This window comes from Ostrinia furnacalis, unplaced genomic scaffold, assembly GCF_004193835.3.
Source record: "Ostrinia furnacalis isolate ACB-3 unplaced genomic scaffold, ASM419383v2 OfSCF2419, whole genome shotgun sequence".
Lineage (NCBI taxonomy): Eukaryota > Metazoa > Arthropoda > Insecta > Lepidoptera > Crambidae > Ostrinia > Ostrinia furnacalis.
Genome location: NW_021132658.1, coordinates 551,891 through 568,444, shown reverse-complemented (window position 1 = coordinate 568,444; position 16,554 = coordinate 551,891). Strand labels below are relative to the sequence as shown.

At 42.3% G+C, this 16,554-nt stretch overlaps 3 protein-coding genes across 3 annotated transcripts; 1 reads left to right on the top strand and 2 right to left on the bottom strand.

Annotated features, from left to right (window-relative positions):
• Positions 1 to 913: 913 nt before the first annotated feature.
• LOC114355536 (sentrin-specific protease 1-like) lies at positions 914 to 5,799 on the bottom strand. Its single transcript, XM_028308427.1, has 4 exons — positions 5,775 to 5,799; positions 5,151 to 5,337; positions 4,393 to 4,617; positions 914 to 2,455 (listed from the first exon to the last, which is right to left on the bottom strand). Exons 2-4 carry the CDS (start codon positions 5,274 to 5,276, stop codon positions 2,294 to 2,296), a joined length of 513 nt encoding a protein of 170 aa, XP_028164228.1. The 5' UTR covers positions 5,277 to 5,337; positions 5,775 to 5,799; the 3' UTR covers positions 914 to 2,293.
• On the bottom strand, positions 1,392 to 15,183 carry LOC114355535 (ubiquitin-like-specific protease ESD4). The gene is made up of 8 exons (XM_028308426.1): positions 14,977 to 15,183; positions 14,673 to 14,770; positions 14,343 to 14,599; positions 13,177 to 14,252; positions 12,553 to 12,739; positions 11,550 to 11,774; positions 10,291 to 10,495; positions 1,392 to 2,250 (listed from the first exon to the last, which is right to left on the bottom strand). The coding sequence occupies exons 1-7, from the start codon at positions 15,060 to 15,062 to the stop codon at positions 10,334 to 10,336; spliced, it is 2,091 nt and encodes a 696-aa protein (XP_028164227.1). The 5' UTR covers positions 15,063 to 15,183; the 3' UTR covers positions 1,392 to 2,250; positions 10,291 to 10,333.
• Positions 6,366 to 8,258, top strand: LOC114355537 (serine/threonine-protein phosphatase T-like). Its single transcript, XM_028308429.1, has 2 exons — positions 6,366 to 6,533; positions 7,511 to 8,258. The coding sequence occupies exons 1-2, from the start codon at positions 6,366 to 6,368 to the stop codon at positions 7,634 to 7,636; spliced, it is 294 nt and encodes a 97-aa protein (XP_028164230.1). The 3' UTR covers positions 7,637 to 8,258.
• Positions 15,184 to 16,554: the final 1,371 nt, after the last annotated feature.

The following is a 16,554-nucleotide window of genomic DNA, read 5'->3' as shown; positions in this document are numbered from 1 at the left end:
TTGAATTTTTATACAAAATTATTTTTATAAAATCAGATTTAAATTAAAATAATTAAAATGAAGATATCAATTTTCTGACTTCACCATACCATTTATATGCCCATAATGTTAACATGGGCTAATGTCGGCTCATATACCTACCCATTTACCTAACACCCTGTATACTTGAGCATACTCAGGCGATGACCGGCTCCTTTGGCCGAGCTGCTCCAGTGGAGACGTCTGAGCCTGATCAGGCGGTCGTCATTGGTGTCCTTTGATCACCCATGGATGAAGTCCATTTCGATCACCTAGCTAGGTGATCTTATCCATGGTGATCAAAGGACACCAAAGTGTCGCCTGGAGTCCACTTTGATCAACCAGGTGATAAAAGTGCACTCCAGGCCTAGAATAGATCGATCAGGCGTCAAATGAGCCGCTCATTCGCCTGAGCATGCTCAAGTGGATTATGTCAACGTGAAATTGTGAACTCTGTCAGTTTATAATAAAACGCGTTAGATTGTAAACTAACAGTGGGTTAGGTTAGATTGTAATTTAACTACGTCAGATTATAATCTGACGGAATTCACAATGTTACGGTGACAGATACAAGGTTTGACGCGCGGGCGGCGGTACATCAAGCACCTTTGGAGTAGCCTGATATGCTGTCGACTGTACGATCTCATTTGTAAACGGCGCGTGGCGTGAGCGTGATTCGTTTGGTTCTATTTGGATCCTTAATGTAATTTAGGTCTTGTAAAAATACCCTTTATAACGAGAACAGACCATAGAGGTCACAATCAAATGAAAATCACGGCAAAAAATCATATAAAGCGCCACTAGTTATGATGGAAACATAAAGAACGAAAATGTCTGTCTACAAGTATCAGTTAGCTTTAAATTAGTTGTGTGAGGAGCTTAATAAAAAGTTGCATTGATTTCATAATGTTTTATTATTTAATTTACTCCATCACTTACACAACTTAGGATAGTCTTCACATCAAATGTGAAAACGTTCATTTTGTCAGGCATCCAAGTGCTTGACAAGATGGACAAAACAGTTACCACACAGATTGATTATTAACTTTGATAAAAATACCTAATTACAAAACTTCCAAATGAAATTGTTTACATTTTATTACAAACTAGCATTATAAATAAACTAAATGACAAGAAATCACAATGCGTCTGAATTAGTAACAAAATTGAAGGGGGTAAATAATAAGTATTTTAGTAGAGAGAAAAAGTACAAATTTACAAATACACATATTTTTCTCACAAGATCTCATGGAATGGAAATATTTTTGTTTTGGACGAATTTTGAACAAAAATGTGTGATATGTCATAAAGTCGTATTAAAAACAGTAATGATCCAATATGCCACCCAATCTATTTATTTATGTTATATAAGATTTATGTCTGCTAGAGATTAGAGATCAAAATATACAACCAATTAATTAGACAAAATTACATATCAAAGATAAAAACGATGCCACCCCTACAAAACATTTAATTTTCTATGTATACATCATGCAAGTGTTGTAACTAAACTTTAACTTGTTTTTTCACTACACAGCTCCAGGTATCATTAGGTCTCTGGCTCTGGACCCAGTGTATTTCGACTGATATTCTATAAATCGCTAGTCGCTACATGCATGAGGCATGTAAATAATGTTTCCATTTATTATGTTAAATAATATGAACATATATTTTTTGGTTCTTCACTTTATAGAGGTTGCAAAGTTTTTCTCATCTGTTTGTTTAGAGACAAAGAAAATGTGTATCATTAATAAAAAGAAAAAAGGATAGCAATATGTCCTATTTAGTAATGTTAATAATGTGTGAATATTGTTACTGCTTACTTAAAGAAACAACTGAATCATGTCATCCTACACCACCTCGAGAAAATCTCAAATGCAATGACTATTTTGTAACTGATTTATTACTTTAAAGTTCTACTGGAAGAAACAAACATTCAAGAGTAGTGTTATAATAATATTATGTACATATTTCTATGATACTTATACATAAATCAATCAAGTATTAAAATAAGGTTCACTAAAGGCGCCGCGCCGGCCGGCATTACGCGCGCGACCCGACCAGGCTCAGCGATATAAATATAACTTAAATAGTTTCAGACTTAACTAGGTAGCGGATACTGTCTCAGGCGACGCTCGATATCGCGCGGCATTCACTTACTATATCTCGGGAGGTCGTCAACGCCGGTCATCACATCACTCGCACTAAACTTTCGGGAACAAACGCTCGGTGGTCGCGAGTGGTGTCGCCCGGCCTGCGGTCTGCGGCCTGCGGTCTATAGCAGCAGCTTGCCCTGCAGGATCTCGAGCGCGGCCTTGCGGCGCAGGTACGGCATGTGGGCCTGCGAGAAGGTGTAGGGCGCGTCGCGGCACGTGAACTCCGCGAACGTGCACGCGAACATGCCGCAGTCGCTGCCGTTCATCTGCTGCGGGATGTCCTGCGGACGATCGAGGTTCGCTTAGTTCCAGGGTTCGAGGATATACAGTGTGTCCGGGCATGTAGTGATCAAACTTTAAGGGCGTAATCTATGGACAATTTTATCGATGAAAATACTTCAAATTTGGGGCCTGACCCATTTCTCGAAAAATTACATCGATTTAAGTTTTTAATTTTTAGTTTACACATCTGCTTTAAAAAACAAGTGAAAGCGTGGGTAGCTTAACATTAATAGGCAAAAATATTATATCATGCGATAGCCAATAAAATTACCTATTAGCAGAAGTAGAAAACAGATACAAGTTTCATACATTTTAAGGAAGTAAGAATGGATTTAATTAGAAAAAAACGCGACTTTTTTCACTTCTTTTTTAGTTATTTTCCAAAACAATTTATTTATCGGAATAGGTTGTGTGATTCTTTCAGGCAGTGCATTTTCGCATGTCGCGTGCGCTATGGAAACCACTGGGAAGGGGTATCTTTGTTCAACAATTACGTCAAAATTAATAGACGTAGACTAATAAATTTACATTCGTTTTGTAGAATAGCTCAAATACTAAAAACACAATGCAAATAAAACATACCTTAACGACCTGGTTTTTCTTGTGTTGGAAAATAACTAAAAAAGAAGTGAAAAAAGTCGCGTTTTTTTCTAATTAAATCCATTCTTACTCCCTTAAAATGTATGGAACTTGTATCTGTTTTCTACTTCTGCTAATAGGTAATTTTATTGGCTATCGCATGATATAATATTTTTGCCTATTAATGTTAAGCTACCCACGCTTTCACTTGTTTTTTAAAGCAGAGGTGTAAACTAAAAATTAAAAACTTAAATCGATGTAATTTTTCGAGAAATGGGTCAGGTCCCAAATTTGAAGTATTTTCATCGATAAAATTGTCCATAGATTACGCCCTTAAAGTTTGATCACTACATGCCCGGACACACTGTATATCAAGGGATATATATCAAGATATATATCGGATATATATCCGATATATATCAAGCCGGTTTTGATGATATATCAACTTTTAAAATTTGTTACTGTATTTGTACTTTTTGTCATAAGATTTTTATTTTTTTGGTTGATTTTGCCGTATTTAAAAGATATTTTATGTTTTTGCTTTATTTGTCTGATTTTAAGTTTTAAAAACATTAAAAACATGTTTATGTAACACATATGCAATAGTATTCATGAATAATACAATAAAATAATATTATGGCTTTCATACAAAATTGATATATATCGGATATATATCATAAATATCCGATATTTTGATATTTATAATAAATATCGGATATTTTCGAACCCTGCTTAGTTCATTAGTTTCCAAAGTATCATCCCAAATCCCAAAGTAAAGTATAATCAAATATAGGTAACTCCCGAATACGACGACGAAAGCGTTCCGCACGCAAAGCGAGACGCCAGCATGAGCGACGGTGACAGATAGACCCGAAACTACGTAAACAGCGTTTCAAAATAATCCTACTGGTATTTTGGAAGTAACTTTGATTTACATCATAGCACAAGTTATCACCTCGGAAAGGGATCGCCACTTGCTTGAAGATTGCTCTGGGACTGGATGTGTAAAAGTACATTTTAAAAGCCTATTTGCAATAATATATTATGAAATATGAGTTTAGTATTCTTTGCATGAAACTCCCGGTATAAGACTATTCTGCATTGGAGTGTCGATAAGCGCGCTACGACTAAAAGGCAGGGTCTCACCTGCCATGTAGCACGTAACGTAAAATGTAACGTAACCAACCTTCAAGTGAGTACGGCTCGTCCACGGTCATCGCGTATCTGGCTGCGAGCCGCCTTTGTGCTGCGATCTCCCTCGAACCACGCGCGAGCAGCGGGCTCGTGCTTACGTACTCACTTGATACATTACATGCTACACGGCTAGATGAGTACCCTGCTAAAAGCGTGCACATACCTTGAGACACTCTGTCCGCCAGCCGGCGTCGTCGAAGGGCGAGCCCTTCTTGTCCTGGTGCTCGTCGCGCAGGTACTGCATCAGGGCTTGCAGGCAGGCGGCGTTGCGGCCGCCCATGCTGTCCAGGTAGGCCACGCGGCGCGCGCGGAAGTCCACCAGGCTCACGCACCAGTGCACGCCCAAGTGCACCGGCACCACCAGCAAGTCGTGCGCGAAGATGTCCACCTGTGGGCCGTCCATGATGTCAAGGTTAAAAAAAATGCCGGAACATAGACCTCATAACTGCCACATTTTGTCATTCAATTTGGGGGTAGGTCCCAAATCGGTCGTCAACTGAAGTGCAAAGTGCGTGGACCAACAGGGTATATTTTATTATCATTAATACCAACTACTGAGAGCTGATCTTCCCTGTCCTTTTGTCCCTATGTCTGAGAGTCCTCCGCCAGGACATGAGCTCCCCTGGCCTACATGGAAATCTTTAAATAGACTTCGGACGCAGGTCGGCCGTAGTAAGGACAATCTGTTCAGGTGGGGATTCTTGGATAGCTCAAACTTGGAGTGCAAGTGTGGTTTTGTTCCCCAGTCGACGAAGCACATGATGTCGTGCCCTGCGTGCCCAAACAACTGCACGCAGGAAGATTTAACGAAGGCTACTGACAACGCCACTCTTGTGGCGGAGTTTTGGGCTGACGCTGTGTAGGTTTGTTGTCGACACGACAAGAAGAATACCAACAAAGAATAAACAAAGTTAAAGGTACCTTGCGGGTCCAGCGGCGGAGGCCGGCCTGGCCCGCCTGCATGAGCTTGGGGTAGAAGAAGGTGTTGGCGGCATACACGCGCGGCAGCTTGGGCCGCTCGGCGGCGCGCTGCATCAGCAGGTTCATGTAGAAGTTGATCACCTCGTCGTTCAGCCAGTTCAGCCCGCACAGCGTCTGCAGGTCGCGTCTGGGGACCACATTAATCTGTCATGAGAGGCTCTGTTCCCTCATTAAAGGTTCGGTCAAACTAACGCGATCAGCCGGCGTGCAGCGATAGCGACCAATGCATTTAAGTCTGATCGCCATCGCTGCACGCCGGTTAATCGCGTTGGTATGACTGAACCTTAACTGAGCGGATGGCGTCCCCTGCGAGCTATTGAAATAACTCTAGTGAAGGTTTACACTGTTATGGAATAATTTGTTAAATGAGTCAATTTTCTTTTACTCAGATTTTAATCCAATATCTAGTGTGTATGTATTGTCAATTTCAGATAAGTGATTTAGTGTTATAGTTTATTCCTACAGCAGTAAAGCTGTAAATAATTCTAGCAGTAAATTGACTGGCAGAAGCCACCTAGGTACACGATGAAGGTCCTAAATCTAGGAACCCGAACAGCCACATACCTGTGTATCCTCAGATTGAACTTCTCGACGANTCTTATGCGTAAAATCAAATAGACCGGTTCTCGAAAACAGCGGCGCGGCAGCGGGCAACGAGCGGGCAGCGGCGAGGGAGCGGGCAACGAGCGGGCAGCGCACTCCTTCTTTTGCCCACAATAAATCGAGCGTTAGGAATAAATTTGAATCGAAATAAAATTGTCGCCGTTGTTCAGACATTTCGTTTGCGAATAAAAACAAATATCTCGAAAACACAACCCCGAACACAACACTTCGCCGCTAAAGCGCCGTGCGAGCTGCCCGCTTGTTTCGAGAACGGGTCTGCGTTGCCCGCCCCGCTCCAGCGCCGCCGCCGCTCCCGCCCCGCTGCCCGCTAAGTTCGAGGCTGAGGCCTTACAGGGCAGATATGTACCATCCTAGACTGCATCCCACTTAACATCAGGTGCGATTGCGGTCAAATACCTGCCTTGTTATATGCATAAAAAAAACCTTATCCCAATCGTAACAAAGACGCGTTGCGAAGTTTTCGACTACTTTGGGTGTCAAGAACTATTCGACTGCTGTACAATCTCACCTGTACTGAGCAGGCCGAACAAGATGACGGCGACGCTAGCACTGGAGCTGGCCGCCAACGAGGGCTTCGCGGCCAACGCCAAGCGCGGCACCGGCCACGTGTTCGACCAGAGCGCGCTGGACCGCTTCCTGCTGGCCAACCAGCTGTCGCACGTGCTGCGCGCGCACGAGCTGCACCAGTCCGGGTTCATGGTGCGTACTCTGGGGCTGTTCCGAAAAACATCCGAAGTTTCGAATGTTGCCATCCCTCTCGCCCAAAGTGAGACGGGGTCAGATAGACCCGAAACTACGTAAACAGCGTTTCGGAGTAACCCTGCAGGCAGGCCCGACCTCCACCAAAGCGAAGAATGTGTTTGAATCATCATCATTTCAGCCATAGGACGTCCACTGCTGAACATAGGCCTCCCCTAATGCTTTCCATGTTGATCGATTGGTAGCGGCCTGCGTCCAGCGCTTCCCTGCTACTTTTATGATGTCATTGGTCTACCTTGTGGGTGGACGTCCCACGCTGCGTTTTCCGGTAGGGCGGCCTCCATTCCAGAACCTTGCTGCCCCATCGGCCGTCAGTTCTGCGTTTGAATAACTAATCAGATTTCCGAACTGAAGCTGAGCGGAAGTGATGTCGAAATAACGAAATCTGATTGGTTATTCGAACACATCTTCTCTGCGCTTTGGTGGAAATCGGATCGTCTAGGCAGTTGCAGTTCGCGACCTACGGAAAATGTTATCATAGTTCATAACCTTTTCCGTGGATCGCTGTAATATCAGGTATCGTCATCATTTCAGTCAATCAATGTCCACTCAGACAGTTTACTCGTTTATGTAGTGTCTATATTAGGCCAGACTAACGCCCGTATTCACAAACGATGCTTGCTTAAGTGAAGCCGCAAATCGAACGCATAACGTTGAATAGAGCTCTGTGATTGGTTCATATGTCACCCTGTGAGTTCACGCGCACTGTGAGACCTCATAGTAATGTTTGTGAATACGGGCGTAAGTGCTTATACCTAAGTGCGATTGTACAAGTAGGTACTCGTGTAGGTATATCTTCTCGAAATCGTCCACCGTTACCAGACACCGTAGAAAACTACTAGAATACTCCATATCCCTCAGCTGCTTCCATGTTTCACGGACCGCGAGGTAGTTTGTAACCAGCTCACTGTGTCCAGTGCCAGCTGCGCGGCCGGCTGGTGTCGGTGTTCTCGTCCAACCGCTACTGCGGCGGCAGCAACGACGCCGGCGTGGCGCTGCTCGAGGACAACAAGCTGCGCCTCATCCGCGTCAACGTCGAATGACGCCCTGTATACTTGAGCATGCTCAGGCGATGCCGGCTCCTTTGGCCGAGCTGCACCAGCGGAGGCGTCTGAGCCTGATCAGGCGGTCGTCATTGGTGTCCTTTGATCACCCATGGATAAGAAGTCCATTTCGATCACCTAGGTGATCTTATCGATGGTGATCAAAGGACACCAAAGTGTCGGCTGGAGTCCACTTTATCACCCAGGTGATCAAAGTGGACTCCAGGCCTAGGATAGACCGATCAGGCGTCAAATGAGCCGCTCATTCGCCTGAGCATGCTCAAATGACTGCTTGACGCGCGGGCGGCGGTACATCAAGCACCTTTGTATATAGTTGCATAGTTGCTAATATGCAACAAAAAATGTGTAGCCTAATATGCTGTCGCCTGTACTATCTCATGTGTAAGCGGCACGTGGCGTGAGCGTGATTCGTTTGGTTCTATTTGGATCTTTAATGTAATTTAGGTCTTGTAAAAATACCCTTTATAACAAGAACAGACCATAGAGGTCACAATCAATGAAAATCACGGTAAAAAATAATATAAAGCGCCACTAGTTATGATGAAAACATAAAGAACGAAAATGTCTGTCTACAAGTATCAGTTAGCTTTAAATTAGTTGTGTGAGGAGCTTAATAAAAAGTTGCATTGATTTCATAATGTTTTATTATTTAATTTACTCCATCACTTAGACAACTTAGGATAGTCTTCACATCAAATGTGAAAACGTTCATTTTGTCAGGCATCCAAGTGCTTGACAAGATGGACAAAACAGTCACCACACAGATTGATTATTAACTTTGATAAAAATACCTAATTACAAAACTTCCAAATGAAATTGTTTACATTTTATTACAAACTAGCATTATAAATAAACTAAATGACAAGAAATCACAATGCGTCTGAATTCGTAACAAAATTGAAGGGGGTAATAATAATAAGCATTTTAGTAGAGAGAAAAAGTACAAATTTACAAACACAAATTTTTCTCACAAGATCTCATGGAATGGAAATATTTGTTTTAGTCGAATTTTGAACAAAAATGTGTGATAAGTCATAAAGTCGAATTAAAAACCGTAATGATCCAATATTGCCACCCAGTCTATATTATTTATGTTATATAAGATTTATGTCTGCTAGAGATCAGAGATCAAAATATACAACCAATTAATTAGACAAAATTACATATCAAAGATAAAAACGATGCCACCCCTACAAAACATTTAATTTTCTAAGAGTAGGCGCACACCGTTGATTTTTAGTTGGCCGATAGTTGTGCCCGATTTTAATTTGTATGAAGAATCGGCCAAATCGAATCGGCGTAGTGTGCGCACTCCCATACATGCCCATACTGATCAACTGCCCGACTAAACCATCGGCCGACGAAAAATCAACGGTGTGCGCCTACTCTAAGTATACCTACACCATGCAAGCAATTACAAAGTGGTAACTAAACTTTAACTTATGTTTTCACTACACAGGTATCATTAGGTCTCTGGCTCTGGGCCCAGTGTATTTAGACTGATATTCTATTAATCGCTAGTCGCTACATGCATGAGGCATGTGCCAAAAAATATGATCAATATTTTTTGGTTCTTCACTTTATAGAGGTTGCAAAGTTTTTCTCATCTGCTTGTTGAGGGACAAAGAAAATGTGTATAATGAAGATAATAAAAAGAAAAAAGGATAGCAATAAATGTCCTATTTAGTAAAGTTAATAATGTGTGAATATTGTTACTGCTTACTTAAAGAAACAACTGAATCATGTCACCCTACACCACCTCGAGAAAATCTCAAATGCAATGACTATTTTGTAACTGATTTATTATTTTTAAGTTCTACTGGAAGAAACAAACATTCAAGAGTAGTGTTATAATAATATTATGTACATATTTCTATGATACTTATACATAAATCAATCAAGTATTAAAATAAGGTTCACTAAAGGCGCCGCGCCGGTCGGAATTACGCGCGCGACCCGACCAGGCTCAGCGATATAAATATAACTTAAATAGTTTCAGACTTAACTAGGTAGCGGAAATTTTACTGTCTCAGGCGACGCTCGCTATTGCGCGGCACTTCATACTATACAGGGTGGAATTTTGTAATGCCACCTGGAGGGAAAGTACTCTTAATACTGTAGATAGAAAATTTTACTCAAAGGAAACATTGCTTTATTTTTGAAAAGAAATAGAACTGCATTCAAAGATTTCAAAAAAATTGTTTGCCACACCCGGGAATCGAACCACTATAATTTGTTAAAAATTACACCCTGTATTTTTATTGCATTGATCGTTAGGGTTAAGTATAAGGATGAAATCTCTCTAACAAACTTGATAAATCAAATGAAAGGAAAACCATGAAATCTTGAGTTATTTTCATTATGTACAGAAAATTGTATTATACCATACCATACAATAGGGAATTTTCTAAAAATTTTCAAAAATCTTTGAATGCAGTTCTCTTTCTTTTCAAAAATAAAGGAATGTTTTCTTTCAGTAAAATTTTCTATCTACAGTATTAAGAGTACTTTCCCTCCAGGTGGCATTACAAGATTCCACCCTGTATCTCGGGAGGTCGTCAACGCCGGTCATCACTCATCACACACTGAAATTACACTCGACGCACTAAACTTTCGGGAACAAACGCTCGGTGGTCGCGAGTGGTGTCGCGCGGCCTGCGGTCTGCGGCCTGCGGTCTATAGCAGCAGCTTGCCCTGCAGGATCTCGAGCGCGGCCTTGCGGCGCAGGTACGGCATGTGGGCCTGCGAGAAGGTGTAGGGCGCGTCGCGGCACGTGAACTCGGCGAACGTGCACGCGAACATGCCGCAGTCGCTGCCGTTCATCTGCTGCGGGATGTCCTGGGGACGATCGAGGTTCATATAATATTTTAAGCTATTATGCTACATTTTTACGCCGCATCTCTTTAGTCTGCCCGCGACTCGTGACTCGTGCAACCGAGTTGAAACGTCGGGAGGGTCTTTTACCGTTTTAAAAGTTTTGTTGTAAAATTCTGTGAAGTGATAATGATCGAGGTTCACTTAGTTTATTTATTTGAACAACATTTCACTGCCATGACAGGAGGACCCATGGTTACGAACTAATGGCGCGAGTACACTATGCGGAAAATTTACCGATAAGAAGCGCGCGAAGTATGGATGACGCATGGGTGGGGGAAAGAGAAAGTAACCGAGATAGTGTTTTTACGATTAATTCTCGGCAAATCAAATGTAGGTAACTCCCGAATACGACGACGAAAGCGGGGTCACTCCGGAAAACGTTATCCGAAGTTTCGAATGTTGCCATCTCTCTCACGCAAAGCGAGACGCCAGCATGAGCGACGGGGACAGATAGACCCGAAACTAGGTAAACAGCGTTTCAGAACAGCCCTGCTGAGGAAGTTTCAGAACGAAAATAAAAGAAGAAGAAGAGACATGAAAAGAGGGACAACATAGGCATATGACTGTTGCACATTTTCAGAAACGGCAATCAATTACTACTTTGCATGGTTTGATTTATGTTCTTAGGTATAAAGCACAAGTTATCATCACCTCGGAAAGGGATCGTCCGTCACCATAATACGGAGTTGATATTATCAACTCGAGTCATTCAGTATTTCGTATGAAACTCCCTACCGCAAACCACACTCGGTATCCCTTTGCGAATCGATAAGCGCGCTACGAGTTACGACTATAGTCCGGTCGCCGAACACGTAGAATTTCGCGGTCGCGAGTGTGTGAGCGCGATAGCAAATTAATTACGAGCGTGCGATAAGGATAAGGTAGCTTGGGGTCATTGGACGAAATTCTACGTGCTCGGCGATACAGCTCGTATACAGCTGACATACACAGCTTGTGGAGTACATGTGAACGACTATAGAACCCCGAATGCTACTTGGGAAAGGTGTGTACATACCTTGAGACACTCTGTCCGCCAGCCGGCGTCGTCGAAGGGCGCGCCCTTCTTGTCCTGGTGCTCGTCGCGCAGGTACTGCATCAGGGCTTGCAGGCAGGCGGTGTTGCGGCCGCCCATGCTGTCCAGGTAGGCCACGCGGCGCGCGCGGAAGTCCACCAGGCTCACGCACCAATGCACGCCCAGGTGCACCGGCACCACTAGCAGGTCGTGCGCGAAGATGTCCACCTGTTTTAAGCAAATAAATAAATTATCTTATCTTATCTTATCTTGTGGGCCGTCCATGATGTCAAGGTTCAGCCAAGCCAACGCGATCAGGCTGCGTGCGCGATGGCGATCAATGCGTTTACGTCTGATCGCCATCGCCGTCGTGCTCGCGGGCTTCACGCTTGGTTTGATCGAACCTTCAGAGTGGCTGCTCATTTGAAATTGGAGGAATTGGAGGCTTAGTGCAGAAAGACGTACACGGGCGAGAGATCAGTTGCCCCTTTTGTTTTGGCAGGTATTTGACCACAATCGCACCTGAATTTAGAACCCAATAAACGTTTTACTTTATGATCGCTCCGAAAATTGAGTCTCTTCATGGAGCGAAGTATGTACTTTAATTAATCAAAATGCCGGAGCGTAGGCCTTACAACTGCCACATTTTGCCATTAAATTTGGGGGCAGGTCACGAATGGGTCGTCAACTGAAGTGCAAGGTGTGTGGGCCAACGGTATATAATTTATCATTAATCATCATCATCATCATTTCAGCCATAGGACATCCACTGCTGAACCCCTAATGATTTCAACATCGCACGGTTGGTAGCGGCCTGCATCCAGCGCCTTCCTGCTACCTTTATCAGGTCGTCGGTCCACCTTGTGGGTGGACGTCCCACGCTGCGTTTTCCGGTACGTGGCCTCCACTCTAGAACCTTGCTCCCCATCGGCCGTCAATTCTTCGTACTATGTGTCCTGCCCATTTATCATTAATACCAACAAAGAATAAACAAAGGTAAAGGTACCTTGCGGGTCCAGCGGCGGAGGCCGGCCTGGCCCGCCTGCATGAGCTTGGGGTAGAAGAAGGTGTTGGCGGCATACACGCGCGGCAGCTTGGGCCGCTCGGCGGCGCGCTGCATCAGCAGGTTCATGTAGAAGTTGATCACCTCGTCGTTCAGCCAGTTCAGCCCGCACAGCGTCTGCAGGTCGCGTCTGGGGACATTCATTTGTCATGAGAGGCTCTGTTCTCTCATTAAAGGTTCGGTCAAGCCAACGCGATCACACGTGCAGCGATGGCGACCAATGCATTTAAGTCTGATCGCCATCGCTGCACGCCGGTTGATCGGTGATCGCGTTGGTTTGACTGAACCTTAACTGAGCGGATGGCGTCCCCTGCGAGCTATTGAAATAACTCTAGTGAAGGTTTACACTGTTATTGAATAATTTGTTAAATGAGTCAATTTTCTTTTACTCAGATTTTAATCCAATATCTAGTGTGTATGTATTGTCAATTTCAGATAAGTAATTTAGTAATAAAGTTTAATTCTTACAGCGGTAAAGCTGTAAATAATTTCAGCAGTAAATTGAGTGGCAGAAGCCACCTGTACACGATGAAGGTCCTAAGTCCAGGAATCCAAACGGCCACATACCTGTGTATCCTCAGATTGAACTTCTCGACGAGCAGCTGCCCCGGCGGGCCGGGCCCGAGCGCGCGGTTGACGAGCTTGTCCTGCTCCGGCGTGAGCGGCGGCAGCTCAACGGCGGGCTGTGGCTCCTCGAACAAACTCTCCGAGATGCTGAGCTCGTACTTCAGCCTGTGCTCCAGGTGAGCTCGCTTCTGCTCGTTGTTCACTTTCGATATGATGTCCGCCTCTTTCCGAGCGTCGTGCAGCTTCTCTTGAGTGTCTTGTTTCTTCTTATTGTATTTGGAATCCAATTTGGCGAGCCAGTCGCCTGATGTCACATCTTTCTCTTTGAGCGACTCTCTGAGTGAATTTATGGGCTCGATTCTAACTGATGAGGTTGTGGACGATTCTGAAGGAACTATTTCTACTTCAGAATCGGACGAGTTGATGGAAGCTACTGTGATTGGGTCATACTCTTTTGCGTTTTCATTTTCTTTGTTCAAGGACAAGCCTTTTTCTACTAGTTTTATTTCATCTAATGCCTTTTTCTGAGCTCTTTGTGTGTATCTAAAAGATGCAGAATCTTCTGCCAAATTTATTACATCTAAAGGTTTGTTGAATGATATTGGTTTCATTGAATTAGCCACTCGTCTTATTAATTCTTGGTAATTTCTCTTCTCATCTAAATTAAACACTTCAGATAGCGTTGACCTAGCATTGCCATTGATGTTGAGATTTAATAACCGATTTCTTGTATTTGCGAGATTCGAGGGTTTTGAAGATTGCATCCATCTAGGCACTGATGTGGGGACTTTCTTGTATGTTTTTGTGACACCTGCTGGTGCTTTAAATTTGCTGTATGTTTTTGGAGACATATTAATGGAGTTACGATCACTTAATTTTCGACTTAACTTGTAATACTGTACAGAGTCATCTCTGGAATCAGATGTATCACTGTTTTTTATGAAGAATTTATAGGGTTTTATTGGTGGAGGTGAATTTATTTTCTTCTTTACAAATATGACATCATCTTCGTCATCTTCTAAGTTTATGTATACTTTTGAAGGCTTTGTATCTGATTTACTTTCAACCCATGTCACCTGTAAAAAGGGAGATTGGAAATAATGATTAAAAAATTACTAAATAATTTCAGTTCGATATTAATATACTATATCATATACATTAATTACCTCATGCTCATCATCTTCATCTTCATCATCAATCACAGCATGTATCACAGGCTTCACTGGTGTGTGAATCCTTGGTTTTCTAGAAGGTGTGGAAGGGCCATTTTCTGAAACCCCTACAAGCTTGATAGGAACAGTTCTGGTTCGACTTGACTTGCCAGGCACTTCATTAGGAGTAGAGGTGCTTGGATGACCTGCTTCAATCTGGATTGGCACGTAGCGTACATTTTTGCTTGGTTTATCATCCTTGTCCCATAAATCTGTAATAAAGTAGTTGTTTTAAATCTCCTGAAGAAATAAGACTCAATAAATGACTAGTTTATACACAATTACCATTCGTTGCCATTATGTCAGGAAAACTTGTTCTCTTCAAGTGTTTGAGCCTTTTAAATGCTGGAGTATCATCATCGGACGAAAAATCATCCTCTGCCCTGAAAGAAAGATTTTCATGTGTAATAGTGATTGCGAACACAATTTACCGCTTGTATTTAGCGTTACTGACTTCCAAAATCTAGAAGCTGCTTTTAATGGTATTTTCAACATAATAACACCAATTTACAATGCAGTAAACACAATTTTCTCGTGCACTTTGCCGCCATAATAACTGAACCACCACAATGTTGTAAACATGTCATACCTGTCTCGTTTGAAGCTTGTTCTAATCGCTGGACTTTCGTCACACCATCCGAGTAGGCTACGGACGTAAGCCACCATGGACTTCATTTTCAAATATCTAGCGTTCCATCACCTAAGGTAAAACTTATCAATTTATCCAAAAAATGCAAAATTTTACACGACACAAAACCGTGCATGGCATAAATGAATGAATGAATGATGAAGCAGATTGATTGAATGATGATTGAAAATTAGCGATGGGCGTTATTCGTTATCACTGGTTATTAAACGAGTGATTAGCCTGACCAGTGATCACTCGTTATCCAAAAACGCCTAAACTAGTTTTTTTCTTAACGTCATACAACGTTAGAATCTCTTCGTTATTCAACACGATTGTTTCCACAACGCTCTGAAGCTAAACTGAATTCACTCTTAAGCAAACAACATAAGGTAGATGTTTGGTTGACACAAAAAATAACGTGTTTCCCGCTTCGTTATGACAGTTTTGAGGACAACGTCGTACATTGACAATTCTTAAACATATTTTTTGTAACCTAAAGGAGTAAAGCGAGTAATGTATGGTGTCCAAATAATAAGGATCGCAACGAATCGAGTGCGTGTGCGAGTGAGAAAGCTATAGGACGTTAACATAAGTGTGGATGAAATAGGTATAATCTTCGTCGTCCGTTAGATAGTCAATCGAATTTGAGTCTTATTTTGAAGGTCATAAATTCCTAAAGGCCTTGCAGCTAACCAAACACCTAACGTTATTATTATCACTCTTGCTTGAGCGTTGTGGAAATAACTTCGTTTAAAAAAAACTAGTTTTGAAAACGTTATTCGTGACTCGAAAACCGTCGCGTTTCGTTATTTCAAAAACCCATCACGACACATCTTTATTGAAAATGTCCAGGTCCACCCATAGACAAATATTATCTTTTTGGTTCCGATTCTGATATTTTTTTGCAAAAACTACAACTTTATAACTTTTTTGTACTGGCTACACCGGCTAACAACAAAATAAATTTGTCGGCGCCGGACACAGATGCTGCAATTATTATTGATGATTAATAGTACCAATCTTAATATTATGTTATCTGTATAAATCTGTAGAGCGGAAGGTTTGTGATTCCTAAACGTAACACCCGACTAGTGCGCAGAAAAAGAAAACTGTCAATCAGTTGTGTCATGTCAAGTGTGAGCAGCAAGGCGGCTGCGAGGTTATCTTTGAAAGCGTGTTGAGTTTGGTGGAACGTTAAATTATAGGAAAAGTGATTGTCAACCATCCAAGATATTATCTCCTTGCCCGTTAACCCACGCCAATGGAGATTCCACCCCTAGAGTTCCTTCTGATAGAGACCCAGTGCCTTTAAATTTTTGTTTAATTTTATTTCTATTTGCAAATTAATCTTAGCTAATAGACATTAAATGCGAAGTACAGTGCTCTTTTATTTGATACTCATTTGTACCATACACACGACATTTAATTTTGTAGACATGTTGTTTTCATTTCCTACATTCACCCCCCATCACTTTTAAACAGCTCAACCAATTTTATGGAATATTAACTTTATGAGTCGTTCGAAGCTATAAAAATAAT